This window comes from Petromyzon marinus, unplaced genomic scaffold (assembly GCF_048934315.1).
Source record: "Petromyzon marinus isolate PM22_M1 ecotype Great Lakes invasive population unplaced genomic scaffold, UKy_Petmar_22M1.pri1.0 PM_Scaffold_597, whole genome shotgun sequence".
NCBI classification, from domain to species: Eukaryota; Metazoa; Chordata; class Hyperoartia; order Petromyzontiformes; family Petromyzontidae; genus Petromyzon; species Petromyzon marinus.
Genome location: NW_027423609.1, coordinates 8,353 through 25,036, shown reverse-complemented (window position 1 = coordinate 25,036; position 16,684 = coordinate 8,353). Strand labels below are relative to the sequence as shown.

At 49.9% G+C, this 16,684-nt stretch overlaps 1 protein-coding gene across 4 annotated transcripts; it reads left to right on the top strand.

The window, feature by feature from the left end:
• Positions 1 to 418: 418 nt before the first annotated feature.
• LOC142923709 (myocilin-like) lies at positions 419 to 16,366 on the top strand. 4 transcript variants are annotated; one of them, XM_076064680.1, is made up of 4 exons: positions 419 to 1,358; positions 6,285 to 6,461; positions 9,145 to 9,348; positions 12,150 to 16,366. In XM_076064680.1, exons 1-4 carry the CDS (start codon positions 617 to 619, stop codon positions 12,731 to 12,733), a joined length of 1,707 nt encoding a protein of 568 aa, XP_075920795.1. In that variant the 5' UTR covers positions 419 to 616; the 3' UTR covers positions 12,734 to 16,366. The 4 variants fall into 4 exon arrangements, with proteins under 4 accessions (XP_075920795.1, XP_075920797.1, XP_075920796.1 ...); XM_076064682.1 differs by having other exon boundaries at positions 419 to 1,310; positions 12,150 to 16,365; XM_076064681.1 differs by having other exon boundaries at positions 9,151 to 9,348; positions 12,150 to 16,365.
• Positions 16,367 to 16,684: the final 318 nt, after the last annotated feature.

Here is a 16,684-nt window from a genome sequence, read left to right as displayed (position 1 = left end):
AGTAATGTTATCTGTAAAGTAATATTGGGTTGGGGGTGGGGGGGGTGCAAACCTCCCCCTCCACCTTTCGTGATGCCCCCATCAGCAGGGGAGATGTCCCCATCACATTCATACACTGGAGGGCAACGATCCGCATATGTAGAAGAGAGAGAGAGAAAAAAACCCCGATTAAATAAATAAGTGAAGCAAACCCGCTGCCAGACTTTGTGCCAACATTTGAAACATTCAAGGCCTTCTTCTTTGGCTTCGTCTCCATTTCATTATTTATTTAAATACCCGTTTCATTATTTATTTCATTATTTATTGCTATCCAATGCCTGGGGGGGAATTCGAAATAAAAAGTGAACTTCGTCGTCCGTCGCCAGAGGAGCTCTTTAAATATGGAGAGGGGGAGGGAGGGGGATGGGGGTGGGGGGGGGACTCTCAGAAGCGCTGCAGAACATCAACCTCATCCGTACCAGCAGGAGCACAGACCACATCTGCTCAAGTTACGCACTCACACAGACACACACACACATAGCCCACGTGGACGCACGTACGCACGTACACACACACACATTGCATACTGAAGTTAATGACATTTGACCGGAACCACGCTTGACCCGAGCAAGCAGTGATGGGTGTCCCCCACCACCACCACCGCCACCACCACGACCCGCTGCACTTTGCGGTGTTTCTCATCATGACGATCGTCGCCACTGTGCCGGTCCCTTGCTGCTGCCAAACAGAGGGCCTAGCCGCCGCCACCTCCGCCACGCCGTCCGCGAACGCGCCCGACGCGGCACGCTGCGTCTACTCGTTCGCGGTGGCCAGCGCGCCAGACGTGCGCTGCGCCGCGACTCCCGACTCGGCGGAGCTCGCGGGCATCCTGAGGCGCCTCTCACGCCTGGAGGCGGCGGTGATCGGCCGAGTCCGTCCCGACGACGACGGGAGCCACGGGGAGAGGGACAGGGAGAGGGACAGGGAGAGGGACAGGGACAGGGAGAGGGACAGGGACAGGGACAGGGACAGGGAGAGGGACAGCGAGAGGGACGCCAGGGGAGAGCGGCGAGAGTTCCAGAGGGAAAGTTTGCAGAACGACAGGGACAGGATGCAGAGGGACAGGGACGTGATGCAGAACCAGATGGAGCGAATGCAGAGGGACAAGGAGAGCTTGCAGAAGGACAGGGACCGGCTGCATGCGGACAAGCTGCAGCTGGCGAGGGAGAACGCCGAGCTGGAGAAGAGGGTGGTGGTGCTGACTGCAGAAGCGGCGCTGCTGAGAGCCAAGTCCGATATCAGACACGGCCCTGACACCCACGTGACTCCAGGTGAGGAGCCCCACGCTCCCTCGCGGCTCCACCCCCACGTGACTCCAGGTGATGGGCTCCACGCTCCCACGTCGCTTTCACCCCCCCCGTGGCTCCGGGTCCTCTCACCACTTCACCGCGCCACCCATCCGGGGTTCGTCGCATTCTGCGCACGTTGAACTTGATTTGAATCCACACTCTTTGGTTCTTTCGGTAAGGTCACGCAGGTCGAGAAATTAATAGATCACGACGTTTCGATCGCCACGCAAGCAATCGTCATCAGGTGAGATAACCACAGCAGGAAAACTGCTTCAGCAGTTGATATATTGTTTTTCGAACCTGCGTGACTTTACCGAAAGAACCAAAGAGTACGTTGAACTTCTTTCGCACCGTACGCATCCAACCGTGCTGATCCGAGCTTTACATTACCGCGTACCTAACACGCGCACGTGTCGCGAGTAGACTGCAGCGGGCTTATTACGCTTTTTATTAGCCGTAGCGTCGGGCTCCAGGAGAGGCGAACTCCTCGGTTCACCAATGACGGTCACTGTACGTGTGTGTGTCTGTGTGTGTGTGTCTGTGTGTCCGTGTGTGTCCGTGTGTGTGTGTGGGGAGCGGTAGTGTAGCGGTTCGCGCGCTGCGCTATGAACCTGGCGACCCGGGTTCGATTCCCGCTCACGGCCAACACCAGTGACGATTATCTGAACCGGTCCTGGGCATCCCCTAGGTTAAGTCAGCCTGAAATTAGTACCTGGTGCGGTGTGTAAACATCGCCACTGGGGAGATAACGGCGGTCTGGCGTGGTGCTGGCCACCCACCTCCTCGTGTACCGTTCCGGCCTTCATAGGTGCTCGCTAACAGCACTTGCCCCTACAGTCTGTTAAGGCTATACGGGGAATCTTTGTCTTTGCCTTTTGTGTGTGAGTGTTCTGCATTAGACTTGTAGACCTCGATCTCGGGATGACGCTGAGCCACAAATCAACCTCCGAGGCCTCGTTAATGTTTTTGGATTGTTATGTTTTAAAGAGGATGCCATCGACGATATTTGTGCCAAATGTCAGATCACTTGGCCCTTCTAAAGCATTATTATAATGTACAAGTACAGAACTTTATAGCCCTTCTAGAACTTTATTTGAATTTGCAGCGCGAGTATAATGTACTCGAATTGTAAATGTTGTGGGCTTTACTCTCCAACACACCGGTGTGCTGTACAAGTAACGAAATGACACGTTTTGTTTACGTAACAACCCTTACTATACTCTTTGGTTCCATTCGGTAAAGTCACGTAGGTAAAAAATAAAACAACAAAAATCACGACGTTTCGGCCACAACACAAGCGGCCTTCATCAGGTGAAGGGATCAGGCTGTCTCGAGGACAGCGCTGGAGTGGAACACAGCCACGCTCAGACCGCGACCTTTAAGCTGTGTGCGAGGAAACAAGGTGCCTTGACAAAGGAATTAGCGTCGGGTGGTGGCGGGTTTAATGACACATTCATATTTAGGCGATGTAACCCAAGAAAAAAGAAAGTCATTATGGATAATACGCGACTCACTCTAAAAAATAAAAAAGGGCAAATTGACTTGGGATAGAGAACATCTTTCGACGTGATGATGGCAGGTGGACGAGATCGATTGTGGAATTGCAGCCAAAGTCAGAAAGTTACAGCAACAAACAATGCCAAAAAAACCCCGATAGGAGTGCAAAGTATCGGAAATGTAAGTCAATCGCTAAAAATAAATAAACCAAAATGTAACAATTTTTTTTTATATATTGCCAGGTAAAGCTCACCGACCTATTAGTTATTTTCCAGAAGCGACGTGGTCATAAATAATAGCTAACCGACGTGGATCATTCTTGATTTGAAGCTTTCGTGACTGCAGGAATCCATACTCTTTGGTTTTATTCGGTAAAGTCACGTAGGTAAAACAAATGAAAATAAATTAAAATAAAATTAAAGAAACAATTAAAACACGACGTTTCGGAGGCAACGCAAGCTTCCGTCTTCAGGTGGGACCAGTCACAGCAAAATCGCTGCACCAAGTAAAGTCCCGGAGTTAGACTTCCAATTCAATAAAACAAATAGCTTGTGCTGCGATCGAAACGTCGTGATGATGTTTTATTTGATTCCTAACTACGTGACTTTACCGAAAGAACCCAAAGAGTATGACGTGGATAATTGATCACGTGGGAGTGTATAGCAGCCAAATCATCCAAACGCGTGATTGACACACGGAGACTTTCGCGACCAAACATTACGATTCATGAGCGAGTTTTGGGTCGGATCGCCGTGTGAATCAAACGTTGCCTCGTACAACCCCCCTCCTCCACCCGGCACAGACAGTTCATAAAGTTGTCACATGGTGAACGAACGTTGCCAATGTGTCACCGTCCTGCCTCAGCACCACCGATGCGCTGGAGAGCAATGTAAACAATCGAACAAATGTTGTCACCGATGGCTGATGATTATTTTCTACTTGCCTATAGCCCGTCCAAGGACGGGTGTACTGCAGTAAATCTGAAACTTGCAAGCGAAAAGCAGATCGTGACGTGATATTCATTGCATCCATTCGTGTGCAATTTGTAAGGCCGCGGTGACACAGACCTGTTTCAATTTAAGGTTATATAATCCCTTGTTCATCATGACGTCGTTATTACTTTTATGTCTCAATAGCGTTACGGAGATCGCGTGACGTGAGGGTTCTGCCTTTGTAGTGAGGGTTGTCAGTTGACGCTGAGGAGGGGGGAGGAGGCGCCTCGCCCCCCCCCCCCCATGTGGAGTGACGTCACCCGCTCATGATTATTAATGAGGGGGGCTGCTCAACGTGGAGTGACGTCACGCGCGGGACACACACACATTCTTGGCTCATTATATTAGTAATATATACTTTAAACTTCTCGTGAAAAAAGAGACTCCAAGTCTCAACGCATTCTCACCTGGTCAACAGACGTCACAACTGGTCCATTGTGACGTCTCTCCGTACGTACGGTGAGTCGGAGAGTCACGGTAATTTGGCGCGCCACGGTGGCTATGAAACGTTAACTACATCGCCTGGTCTGCAGGAGATCGTGGCCTCGATCCTGACCCCGACACCTGCTGTATATTTGGAGTTTGCGTGTCTCTCAGCCCCGCGGTCGCGTGGATTTTTGCCCGGGTCCTCCGGGTTTTCCCTCCACATTTCGAATAAACGTCACGCGTTTACAGTATTTTTTGTTTGCCATAAATGTCCACGTGATAAGCCACTTCGTTGAGTTTTCATTTGTGGCCAGGTCGCTTCTGAAAAACAACTATACAGCTCAGTGGGGCTTACCTGGTAAAAAAAAAACCAGTTTAGTTTTTAGTTAAATTTTAATCTAATTTACTTCGGCTGCCCGCGTCATCATCAACTTTGTGCAGCTTTTGGCCACGCGTCCTCTTATGCCTCGGAAATAATAATGATGAAAAAAATTATAATAAAAAAACAATTATACGACACACGTGTGTGAATCCACCCGTTTTTGTTCGCCAAATAGCATTGTGATATATAACGACTTATTGTTGGTAGCTTAGCTGATTGGAGAATATATAGTCTATTGAGAACATTGAGGTAGTTTATATTTTTGTTTTTTATTGGTTTACTATATGGTATTCATTATATAGTGTAGTGTATACCCAGTTACTGTTAATAGCTCAGCTTATTGAAGAATATATTGAGTACATTTATTATATTGATGTAATTTAGACTTAGGTTTTTTCACATCGGTTTACTATATGATAGTCGAGTTGTTGCAGCCCCTTTGGCGTCCATGTACTAGGTGCCTCTGTGGATATGTAGGCTTTGACTTTAACATAGCTATTTCTATGACCAGTCACAAGCTAATCCCTCAGTTATTGCAATGCTAAATTCTCCTGTTTGATTTGTACTAGGTGCCTCTGTGGATGTGTAGGCTTTGACTTTAACATAGCTATTTCTATGACCAGTCACAAGCTAATCACTCAGTTATTTCAATGCTAAATTCTCCTGTTTGATTTGTACTAGGTGCCTCTGTGGATGTGTAAGCTTTGACTTTAACATAGCTATTTCTACGACCTGTCACAAGCTAATCACTCAGCTATTTCAATGCGAAATTCTCCTGTTTGATATGTAAACCCCTTTGTCAAAGTGCCTCACTTCTCTAAACCAGCTTAAAAGACGCTACGAATCTTAACAACGTTCATTGAAGCTCTGTCGTCCCGACAGGTCTGTTCCTTTCACCTGAAGAAGGCCACTTGTGTTGTGGCCGAAACGTCGTGAGAATTTTATTGTGTTATTTAATTTAATTAATGTATTAGTTTATTCTCATTACACGTGTGTGCTTTACTGCTGCTGCTAAAGATGATGATTCTGCTGCTGTTGATTCTGCTGATGGGAAAAACTGCTACTTCTGCTGATACCATTGCTACTAACCGCCAGGGATGATGATGATGATGCTATTGATGATGATGGTGGTGATGAACATGACGCCGTGGTTTATGCGTCTGTCGCCGCTGTCCTTGAGGCTGCTGATGATGTCAATGATGTTGATGATGCTGATGATGCCAACACCACTGCAACTGCTACTGTCGCTGCTCAGATTGATTCCGCTGCCTCTGCTGCTGTTGATGACGATGATACTGCTACTTTTACTGCTGCTGATGCTGCTGCTGCTGCTGCAAAAAACACTTGGCAGGATCCTTCTGGAAAAAAAAAAAGAATGAGGAGACTGAGTGAGGCTTTCTTGGGTAAACAAGCGAGGTAATATTGATGATGGAGTCAGGGCCGCCAAATGGAGGAGCGGGTCCCCGGGGCAAATCCCACTGTGTGGGCCTGCCGACGCCTTCAAACTAAAGCGGCAGTATTACCTCCGACACGTGACATCCCGCCTCCCCCTCCCCAAAAGCGCGGGGCCCATGGCGATCGCCCGGATTCGCTATTGAATCGCTCGGAGGCTGAACAATCCTAACACCCCGATCATCCCATCCCCGCCCACCCGTGCAGTGCTGCAGAGGATGAGTTACGATGAGGTGCGCGCGGGCCACTTGAAGGTGCAGCCGTTTGGAGCCCATGCCACTGGAGCCAGCGAGTCCTGGGTCTGGGCTGCGGAGCCCACGGCGGTGACCGCTTTCATTCAGCAGGGCGCCCAGGACCGGCAGAGCGGCCAGATGGAGAACTTGGGTAGCGACGCTCGTTTACATTTGTCAAAAAAACGTTCCTCGCGGCGTTCGGTGATGTTGCAGGTAGTAACACTGAGTGTGTGTGCTCTCCAGTCGTCTGGGTGATAAGTGGGCTAAATGTTGCCCAATTCCTGGCCGGCTGGCTCAAAAAACATAAAGTTATGAAATTAAATCAACCTAAGCCCATATTGTATCAATCACTCCTGTTGCGAACCTCTTCCTGGGTAAAAACGCGTTTTTTAAAAACTAATTGCACGACTACTAAATATGTATTTAAGTAACATATTATCGATCATTCGGATAACGCGAGAATGGTTGAAAAACCTCACCTCTGTTACCACGTGTGCGACTGGGCGGGAGGTTATGGGTGAGGCTTAGTGACGTCATAGGCATAATCGGGCGTGGCTTTTAGGGGGTTTCCCGCCTTCGGAAGGCAGAGCGTTGGGGCGACTCCAATATTTTAAAGGGGCCAAAATAAAGAAGCGGACAAAACTCCTCTTTTGCATATCTCTTGTCCATCCGCATAAAAAAGCGTAGTCTTCACACATCCCTTCAGCCACAAAAGCCCTTCTGGCAATGTCTAATTTCAAGCAGCTGCACAATTATTTTTGAGTGTGATATTACACGCGGTCGGAGTACAATGGACGGACAGAGCGAGTGTACTCGATCGCAGTACGAGTCGACTAATTGGGTTGATTTTCTGAAGAATTGCAGCTCGAATTATAAGGCGAGCAGCAGTCAATAATAATGATTGCACCCAGAGTGCAACGCGGTTTTTTTTCCCCAACCTTCATTCCCCGTGACCCACCACCAAATCATGACCTACCTCCGTTCAAATCTTGACTTAAAGCTTTCGTGACTGCAAGGAATTCATATTCTTTGGGTCTTTCGGTAAAGTCACGTAGATAGGAAAAAAATAACAATAAACTAATAAAAATGGAAAATAAAGCAAATAAAAAAAATTATACAAATATCACGACGTTTCGATCGCAATACAAGCTAATCGTGATCAGGAGAAAAAATACGATTGCTTGTGTTGCGATCGAAACGTCGTGGTATTTTTCAAATTTTTCATTCACTTTATTTGTATTATTTTATTGTTATTATTATTTTTTCTTCTTCTATCTACGCGACTTTACCGAAAGACCCAAAGACTATACCTCCGTTCAACATTGCATACTCCAAATTGAGTCGTTACGCGCTGCACGCGCCCGATGATGACTGCTCCAAGCATTAGCTCCAAGCAGGGCTGCCACCTTCTCGACTGTAGCACCATACCCCGATCTAATGCCCAAGTCAGCCGAGGTCAGGGGGTCATCAACCTGCAACTCTGGAGTCGCATGCGGCACTTTAAGGACTGCTTCGTGATGTTATTCACCGCAGTTGCACTGGGGCTCTTGAAATATTGAACTTTGAGGTTTTTTTTTTACGATTTCGAAAAATTGTCTTTCGCTTCTTGTTATTTTGGCTTGGCAACCAAAATAACAAGAAGCGTGAGAAAAGGCATGCTTGGGATCACGGTGAAGGAATCGAAAGATGAACGCGTGCCCTGGAAAACACGCGCACGTCCGCGCACTTTTGGTTATGAATTAGGGGTCGCTCGAAGCGATGACGGTCGGCGGGTGAGGATAACCCCTTGAGTGGCAGCCAAGGGGGAGGGCAACGCAGGGGGCCGAGAGAGACGACAACCGCGTAGAGGTCAGGGGTCGCCAACCACATTAATGATCGGAGCCATTTCTTTCGAATTCTGAAAAACAATTACTAACATGTTCAAGAGCCGCAACGCAAGTGAATACGAGACAGTTGTTCCGAAATGAATAACGTCGTGAAGCAGCAGTCCTTAAAGAGCCGCTCGCAGCTTCGGAGGTGGAGCCTTGAGGCCAGTTCGTGCGTAGGTGCTGAGCGGAAGTTCGCATCGCGGGACCGTGAAAATGAAAATTAAACTAAACTATGTATCTTACCAGGTAGGGCCCACTGAGTTATGTAGCTTTTTTTTAGAAGCGACCTGGCCACAAATGCTAGCTCAACGAAGTGGCTTATCACGTGGCAACTTATTGCAGCCAAATACCCTAGCCTCATGTTGATTCTAAACGTGCAGAGAAAAACCGGGGGGCCCGGATAAAAATCTACACGACCACTGGGAGAGAGAGACACGCAAACTCCAAATATACAACAGGCGTCAGGGTCGGAATCAATCCCACGGTCTCCTGCATACCTGGCGATGTAGTTAACATCTCCTAGCCACCGTGATGATGATGAGAGAGAGACACGCAAACTCCAAATATACAGCAAGCGTCAGGGTCGGGGTCAAACCCACGGCCTACTGCATACCTGGCGAGGTAGTTAACATCTCCTAGCCACCGTGATGATGATGATAGAGAGACACGCAGACTCAATATACAGCAGGCGTCAGGGTCGGGAACAAACCCAAGGCCTCCTGCATACCTGGCGATGTAGTTACCATCTCCTAGCCACCGTGATGATGATGAGAGAGAGACACGCAAACTCCAAATATACAGCAGGCGTCAGGGTCGGGGTCAAACCCACGGCCCTCTGCATACCTGGCGAGGTAGTTAACATCTCCTAGCCACCGTGATGGACGGCCTCAAACCCGTGGGCAGCGGGGTCCTTCACGAAGCAGTGGATTGACTGACCTTGGCTGTCTGCCGATGCCCCACGCTGAGCGGCAGGGTGCGGCGTGGTGGTCGGAGTGAGCGAGCCGGAGACGCGGCGCACTGCGGAGAGCCTCGACGGGAAGTACGGCGCGTGGATGCGCGACCCGAGGCCCGTGGAGCCGTTCAAGCCGGGGCTCGTGTGGGCCCTCTTCACGGTGGGCTCCAACGTGCGTCAGCTGTTCGAGTACGAGGACGACGAGGGCTTCCGCAAAGGTGAGTCCCCCGGCAGGGGTCAAACAAGGGGGAGGTCGAAGTGAGTGATTTCTCGGAACCGGTGGGGTGATAAACACATTGTGGGAAGCGTCGTGGACATTCCACATTGCTTCGTTGGGGGGGGGTCAATCTCTCCATAGGGCAACCACCGTTGACTTCCGCGACAAAGTGGTACCTATTGTATCGACCCTGGAGGGATGATGGGCTGAGTCCCCCCCCCCCCCCCCCCCACACGCACACAACGCGATTTGAACTCGCAACATTCCGAGTGAGGAGCCGCTCCCTCTACCGCTGAACCACACCATCAGGCGCGTGGGTGGCATTGTGAATTTTACGTCGCATGCGTTTTCACCGCATTCGCCGATGTGTGAATTGTAACACTCGAAAGGCTTTAAAAAACAACAACCTGTTGCGCACCACGGGAAGCGGAATAGAGTCAAGGATCTACTTACTACTGGTAATGCCCGGAGACAAACAAATGAAAGTGAAAGTGAACCTCCTTCTGAAAGGATGCCGGGATGGGAGTCCCCAAGATGGACATAGAGGACGCAGCTCTAGATGAGCAGCAGCAGGGAGAGAAGGATGGAGGCCGTAAAGGCACGCACGACCGCCTTTGTCTCCCCAGTGCTGATGTTTACACACCGCACTCAGCACTCATTTCAGTCCGTGTCGACCTAGGGGAGGCCCTGGATCGTTCTTCAAATGTTCGCCGCTGTTGTTGCCATTGTTGGTCGCGAGCGGGTGGCCGGGTCGGTAGTGCGGTGCGCCAGACGCTACACCACCGCTGCCCGGTGTCGAGGATGAGCGCACGTGTTTAACTCTCTCGTGACAGGGTGATTGACGAGCGCGTTTACAACGGTCGCCAGCTGTACGCATGCACAGGTTGCCAATGGTAGCCGGTAAAATAAAGCTTACTGGGTGGCCACGGCCGCCTTTGTTTCACCACGCCTTATGTGGCTAATTGCCGGCTAACTTAACTTAACGTGGCCGGTAAACAATTGTGTTAACCCGGACTGAATTTGGCCACATCTGTTGTTGTTGTTGCTGGGCATTTCATTTTTTAAAGTCATGGTTGCTGAGTACGACTGTGTCCAAAGGCGTAAAAACGCCAAGCGGCCAGCAACGAGCAGCACTATTGAGGGTGTAAGAGACGAGCGGATACAGCTCTTGGAATGAAAGAGGTGGTTGTTGTTGTGGTTGCTGTAAGAGCTTGGGAAGACGTAGACGCTGGGAAGGAATTCCAAAATGAAGCAATGCGAGGGCAGAAGCAGCAAAGAAGAGTTGGTGTGACGTGCAGTGTGGTGAGTGAGTGAGTTGGTGTGACGTGCAGTGTGGTGAGTGAGTGAGTTGGTGTGACGTGCAGTGTGGTGAGTGAGTGAGTTGGTGTGACGTGCAGTGTGGTGAGTGAGTGAGTGAGTTGGTGTGACGTGCAGTGTGGTGAGTGAGTGAGTTGGTGTGACGTGCAGTGTGGTGAGTGAGTGAGTGAGTTGGTGTGACGTGCAGTGTGGTTAGTTAGTGAGTTGGTGTGACGTGCAGTGTGGTGAGTGAGTTGGTGTGACGTGCAGTGTGGTGAGTGAGTGAGTTGGTGTGACGTGCAGTGTGGTGAGTGAGTGAGTGAGTTGGTGTGACGTGCAGTGTGGTGAGTTAGTGAGTTGGTGTGACGTGCAGTGTGGTGAGTGAGTTGGTGTGACGTGCAGTGTGGTGAGTTAGTGAGTTGGTGTGACGTGCAGTGTGGTGAGTGAGTGAGTTGGTGTGACCTGCAGTGTGGTGAGTGAGTGAGTTGGTGTGACCTGCAGTGTGGTGAGTTAGTGAGTTGGTGTGACCTGCAGTGTGCTGAGTTAGTCAGTTAGTGTGACGTGCAGTGTGGTGAGTGAGTGAGTTGGTGTGACCTGCAGTGTGGTGGTTAAACGCCGTGTGGACGAGACGACAGAGTTGTCATTTAAGTAATGCGCTAACCGGGTGTTTACTTTCTGCCCAGTTGTGTCTGGGTCGCGTCTTTGACCATTGAACAGAAACATTTTCACCCGGCTTACCCAGAGCCCGTTTAACCCGCAGGCTCATAAGGCCTTAGGGCCCTCATCTTCTGTAGGCCCTTTGTTCCATGTTGAAGTAACAGCCGAGAGAGGGCGGTAGTACGGAATTGTGTTTTTTTTGTCTTTTGAATGACGATGACCTACACACAGTAAGCTAAATATAAGAAAACAAACTGTTTTGTTTTTTTGAAGAAATCAGTGTAGTGAGTGATATTTTGAATTTCAATATTTGAAAATGTCCCACGTGCCATTCACGCGGTTATTTTTGCCTCCGCTTTCTCTTTACTGCATTGCTGAAACGTCATAGCATTCACGTCGCTTTCGTCACTTTGGTGACCCAGTGCAGTAACTATTACAAATGAGGTTTCTGTATATCCCCCGGTCACTTGGGTTCCCAACCTCGTTAAACAAAACCAATTTGAGCTTGTCCCAGAAGACTAAACTAAAGCTGAACTTTAAAAAAAAGTTGTACCAGGTAATGCCCACTGACCTATACAGCACTTTTTCAGTAGCGACCTGGCCACAGATGATAGCTCAAAGAAGTGGCCTATCATGTGGAAATGTATAGCAGCCAAATACTCTAAGCGCATATTTCTAAATATGGAGGGAAAACCCAGAGGAGAAATCCATGCGACCACGGGAAGACACGTAAACTCTAAAATACAGCAGGCGTCACGGTCGGGGTCGAACCAACGACCTCCTGCATACCAGGCGAGGGAGTTAACATCTCGCATTCTCCTCCCACTCACCCACCCACCTCCCGTACAGGTTACCCGCGCAAGGTGTACGCTCTGCCTTACGCCGTAGCGAGCACGGGCGCCGTGGTGCTGTCCAACTGCCTCTACTACCAGCGGAGGAACTCGCGCCGCCTGCTGCGCTACGACATGACCGCGGAGGCGGTGCTGGCCGAACGCGACCTGGAAGGCGCCGGCTACCACGGCCACTACCCCTACTCGTGGGGCGGCTACACGGACATCGACCTGGCCGTGGACGAGGAGGGCCTCTGGGCCGTCTACAGCACGGCGGCGGACCGCGGCGAGATCGTGCTGGCGAGCCTCGACCCGCAGTCGCTGAAGGTGACGAGGCGCTTCGAGGTGCGCGGCGTTCGCAAGAGCTCCGTGGCCAACGCGTTCGTGGCGTGCGGCCGCCTCTACACGCTGAGCAGCTACGCGCAGCGGCGCGCGGCGCTCAACCGCGTGTTCGACACCCGCACGGGGTCGCTTGCCTCCATCGCCGTGCCGTTCACCAACCGCTACCAGTACCTGGCCATGCTGGCGTACAACCCGAGTGAGCGCCGCCTCTACGCCTGGGACAACTACAACATGGTCACGTACAACGTGACGTTCGCCTGACGTTCGCCCGCCGTCATCGTCGCATTTTTTGCGGGCGCGTGCTAGGGTTGCCGCGATATGTGTAGATGCAAAAGAAAAAAAAAATAATGCCATGATGTACGACACTCGTTCCAAGGGCCGTCCTCGTTGTCGTGGAAGAGTAGGCCAAATACCACTCTGGCGAAGGAAGGGGTCTAGAGTTGCCTCGAGTGGAGGCGCTTCTGCTGGCGAGCAACTGGCAACGCTGCGCCTGTGACGATGCCCTAATCAATGTTGACGACGCAATGATCATCGCGATATAATCAGTGGGGCTTCTGGTGCTCGGTGTCACTTCGCTATCTGTGACGCTTATAACGGACGCATAATGTTCTTTTCGTTCGGTCGCTACGTTGATCGATCGTTCAATTGACGACGGCGGTTATGACGTCATGTAATTGCCATTCCGTTAAAGGGTCGTGGATAAAACATTTTTTTAGCAAAGCACCAAATTAATAGCTGAATATTAATTCACAACATGAACTACTTCGACGGTTCAGAGATACTTCCGCAAAATAAATCAAACGTTTAATCCAAAAAATATTTCACGATAATCACGATTTTCACCAACAATATCCCTTAAAACGGACGGCACGATTTCCGCGGACTTTGCATCGTACGGACACGTCGTAGAATCGCCATATCGCGGACGACCCTGGTTGACCCGCACTGAGACGTGCCTCTTTGGGACAAATTCGCGTTCGTAGGCTACGTGGACGAGGCCTACGAGGCTCGCAAGGAATCGCGGGGTTCCTAGAGCCAGGTTGCCTCCTTGGGCAAGCTGCCAAACGGCTTTCATTTCGTAAACAGCTCTCTGTCGTCTCAGCTCCGTCGGCGATGTCTTCCGCTCCGCTTTTTGTTGCATCGTTACGCGCGTGACGCGCGCTGAACTTCCTTCACACCGCACGTAGCCGACCGTGCCAATCGGAGGATGCGGGGGGAAGGAAAACGAAGTGGACACGAAAATCAGTTCGAAGGAAATGATTATTCCATCGAGATGATTTAAAAGTGCACAGCTCCAAGTGGCTTCTTAATATCGGAAGGAAGAGCGTTTCAGACGGCCGCAGAACCGCATCGGAAAGCGCGCGATGCAAGTGACCACCGTCTTTGTTCGGTGGCTAGCCAAAAGCCGCTGTTGTGAGGATGACCGGAGTTCACGTGATGCTTTATGCTACTCGACGAGACCCAGTAGCATCAACCTTATCTGCTGTTCTCGGATTTAATACGGTTGGCTAGGTACGGTGTGAAAGAAGTTCTACGTACAATCTCCACCCAAAAAAACCCCATTGTTTTTGCTCTGAAAGGCGTCTGGCCGGCGTGCAAGAGTAGGCCAAATACACCCGAAGGCTTTTTACTCGGGGCCCCTCTAGTGGAGAGACCCTTCCCGCTAGCAGTGAGGGTGAGCGTGGCATTTCAGGGCGGCACCATTAATCTTTACAAGGCCCATTTCAGTCACAAGAAAGAGAAGACGACCACAAAAAACGCCTCCTAAAATCCCGAAACCCAATTTTGCCACGAAACCCAATTTTAGCCACGAAAATTGAGTTTGGCTCACCTGGCCGAAATCCAACAGGGTAACGGGAAATGAACTGCGCCGCCGAGATGTGAATCGAGTTTCGTGGCCGCTTTGATAATCATCTACAGCACAGACAAAGACGCTGTCGGTGGCTCCCGCAGTGGGAGTTGTCCAGTTTACGAGACTCACATCGAGCACCAAGGTTGTCGGACCCAAAGCCAACATTTCTGCTCGCCCAGCTAAGTACAACTGCAGTCCTGGCCGACTCATCAATGGTCAGTTTTTTCAATTTGCTGCGTTTCCCCAGACGATTCGAGCACCGTACAAATCTATTATAATGTTAAGTGAATATTCATGCATTTCAGATGGGCTTTATTTAGGTCAGGAGTTGCATTTAATGTTCATTTTGTTCTCAGATACCCTTTCCCCAGATCGCTCTAACACTATAGCCACCGCTGCGCGATATATCACGCAGCAATACCGCATTCTCTCGATTATTTGCGCACTGAGTACACCCGCACTTCAGAGCAAACATCTAGCGACAGAATAGCGGCTAGCGCGCTGCGCTACGAACCCGGCGAGCCCGAGTTCGATTCCCGCTCACGGTCAACACCAGTGAACCGGTCCTGGGCCTCCTCTAGGTCGACTCAGCCTCAAATGAGTACCCGGTACGATGTGCAAAAAAACTTTAAAAAACATTGCCACCAAGGAGACAAAGGCGGCCGGGCATGGCGCTTGACGCTCAACCCCATCGTGTGCCGTGCCGCACGACCTTCAGAGGTGCTCGCAAACAGCACTTGCCCCAACAGTCTGCCAAAGGCTATACGGGCAGTCTTTGTCTGACCGAGCACATATTTGGAGTGCGTCTGACTTTGTGGAACGTCTTATAATCAGGAGAATACGGTCATACGCTCGAAGTGTGATTTCTACATTTGCGTTATGCACGGTCGTGAGTCAGCGGCGGTGATAATTTAGACAGACCGTGTTGTTGTTTTTTTAAATTCTAGTCACGACAACCTGACGTGGGATTTTAGTTGAGCTTTTAGTCGCTGCGTTTCCAAAATAGCTTTTTTTTGGGTTAGATCGCGTAAATATATAAATGTGTCGTTAAAACCCGCCACCACCCGACACAGCCAACTAGTAAGGGCTGTCACATAAACATAACGTACCAATTCGTCACTAGTACAGCACACCGGTTGTGTGTTGGAGAGACAAGGCACAACATTTACAATCTGAGTACGACGTTTCGCCAGTAATTACAACTAGCTTCATCAGGCGACAGCCAGATTTGTGTAGTCTTACTGTATCGTTCCTTATATAGAGGCGTTGCTGTGTTGACCACGCAGCTGCGCTCTTGCACAATGTGTGTGGGGGTGGGGATATTTACGCGATGTCACCCAAAAAACCTCTATTATGGATGATATTGGTCGCGAAAGCCTCCTACGCGTTAATTAAACTCGCTGGATTTCGTTTCGTCATCACCTTGGCATCGTTGATTAAAACAGTCAATTAGGTGGGTCCACTGTTAGTTCTTTAATGTTGTGAGGGGCGTGGAATAGTGAACCCGGTAAAAATTACGACTATAATGAGCCAAGAATGTCTCTTTGTGTGTAACGCCCGTGACGTCACTCCACATGCCGCACCCCCGTCATTAATATTCATGAGCGCGTGACGTCACTCCACATGCCGCACCCACCCCCCGTCATTAATATTCATGAGCGGGTGGATTTTTACACTCACGCAGAAGGTCGAGCGGAAATAATTTTTTTCGCAAATTCGCTTTAAGTTTGACGTTTCTTTCTTGAAAGTGAATCTAATAAATAATTCTACGCAGCAACAAAGTGTATTTGGTGTCTTTATTTATTTCTTCAGCACTTGAGGCAAAAGGTAAGTCTAATATATATACTTCTTTTGGTAAAATAGACATTTCTCAGTGAATTTCCAGATTTTGTATCGACCGAAAGCAGAAGAGAATAAAGTATGAGAGCAGTGAATTTGAACAAATTGAGGGTCAGTTATATACAGTGCTACAGTGACATGAAGTGAGGTGTTTTATGACGTAGTTTTGTGCAAGTGTTGTGGGTTCACAGAGAGCTGAGATGACTCGTAGAGACAACGCGTTAATTCCAATAAACGCTCACAGCAAAAGTCACAGCCTTCACCTGGGCAACGACCCTTTTCACTTATTTCCTGGGGAGGTACGGCCTCTGAACTAGCGTACCCTATCACTGGGCTACGGGCTCTAAGTCCTCCGGCTACGAGTGACCTAGGAGAGGCTACACTGACCCGACCCAGCCAAGGTAGGGTCCCGACCACTGGCTCACTCGGACCCGGCCCTTACAAGGACGTCGGCCCGGGGGTTCCCAGGGTCTCACCACTGGCCCACAGAGTCCCGGCCCTTACAAGGGCAGCGGAGCTAG

What these genes read in the sequence shown, in the direction of transcription:
- LOC142923709 (XM_076064680.1), top strand. Translation starts at nt 617, where the DNA reads ATGGGTGTCCCCCACCACCACCACCGCCACCACCACGACCCGCTGCAC. An exon ending in CGGCCAGATGGAGAACTTGG is followed by an intron (nt 6,462 to 9,144) that starts GTAGCGACGCTC and finishes CCCCACGCTGAG; the next exon opens with CGGCAGGGTGCGGCGTGGTG. An exon ending in CGACGAGGGCTTCCGCAAAG is followed by an intron (nt 9,349 to 12,149) that starts GTGAGTCCCCCG and finishes CCTCCCGTACAG; the next exon opens with GTTACCCGCGCAAGGTGTAC.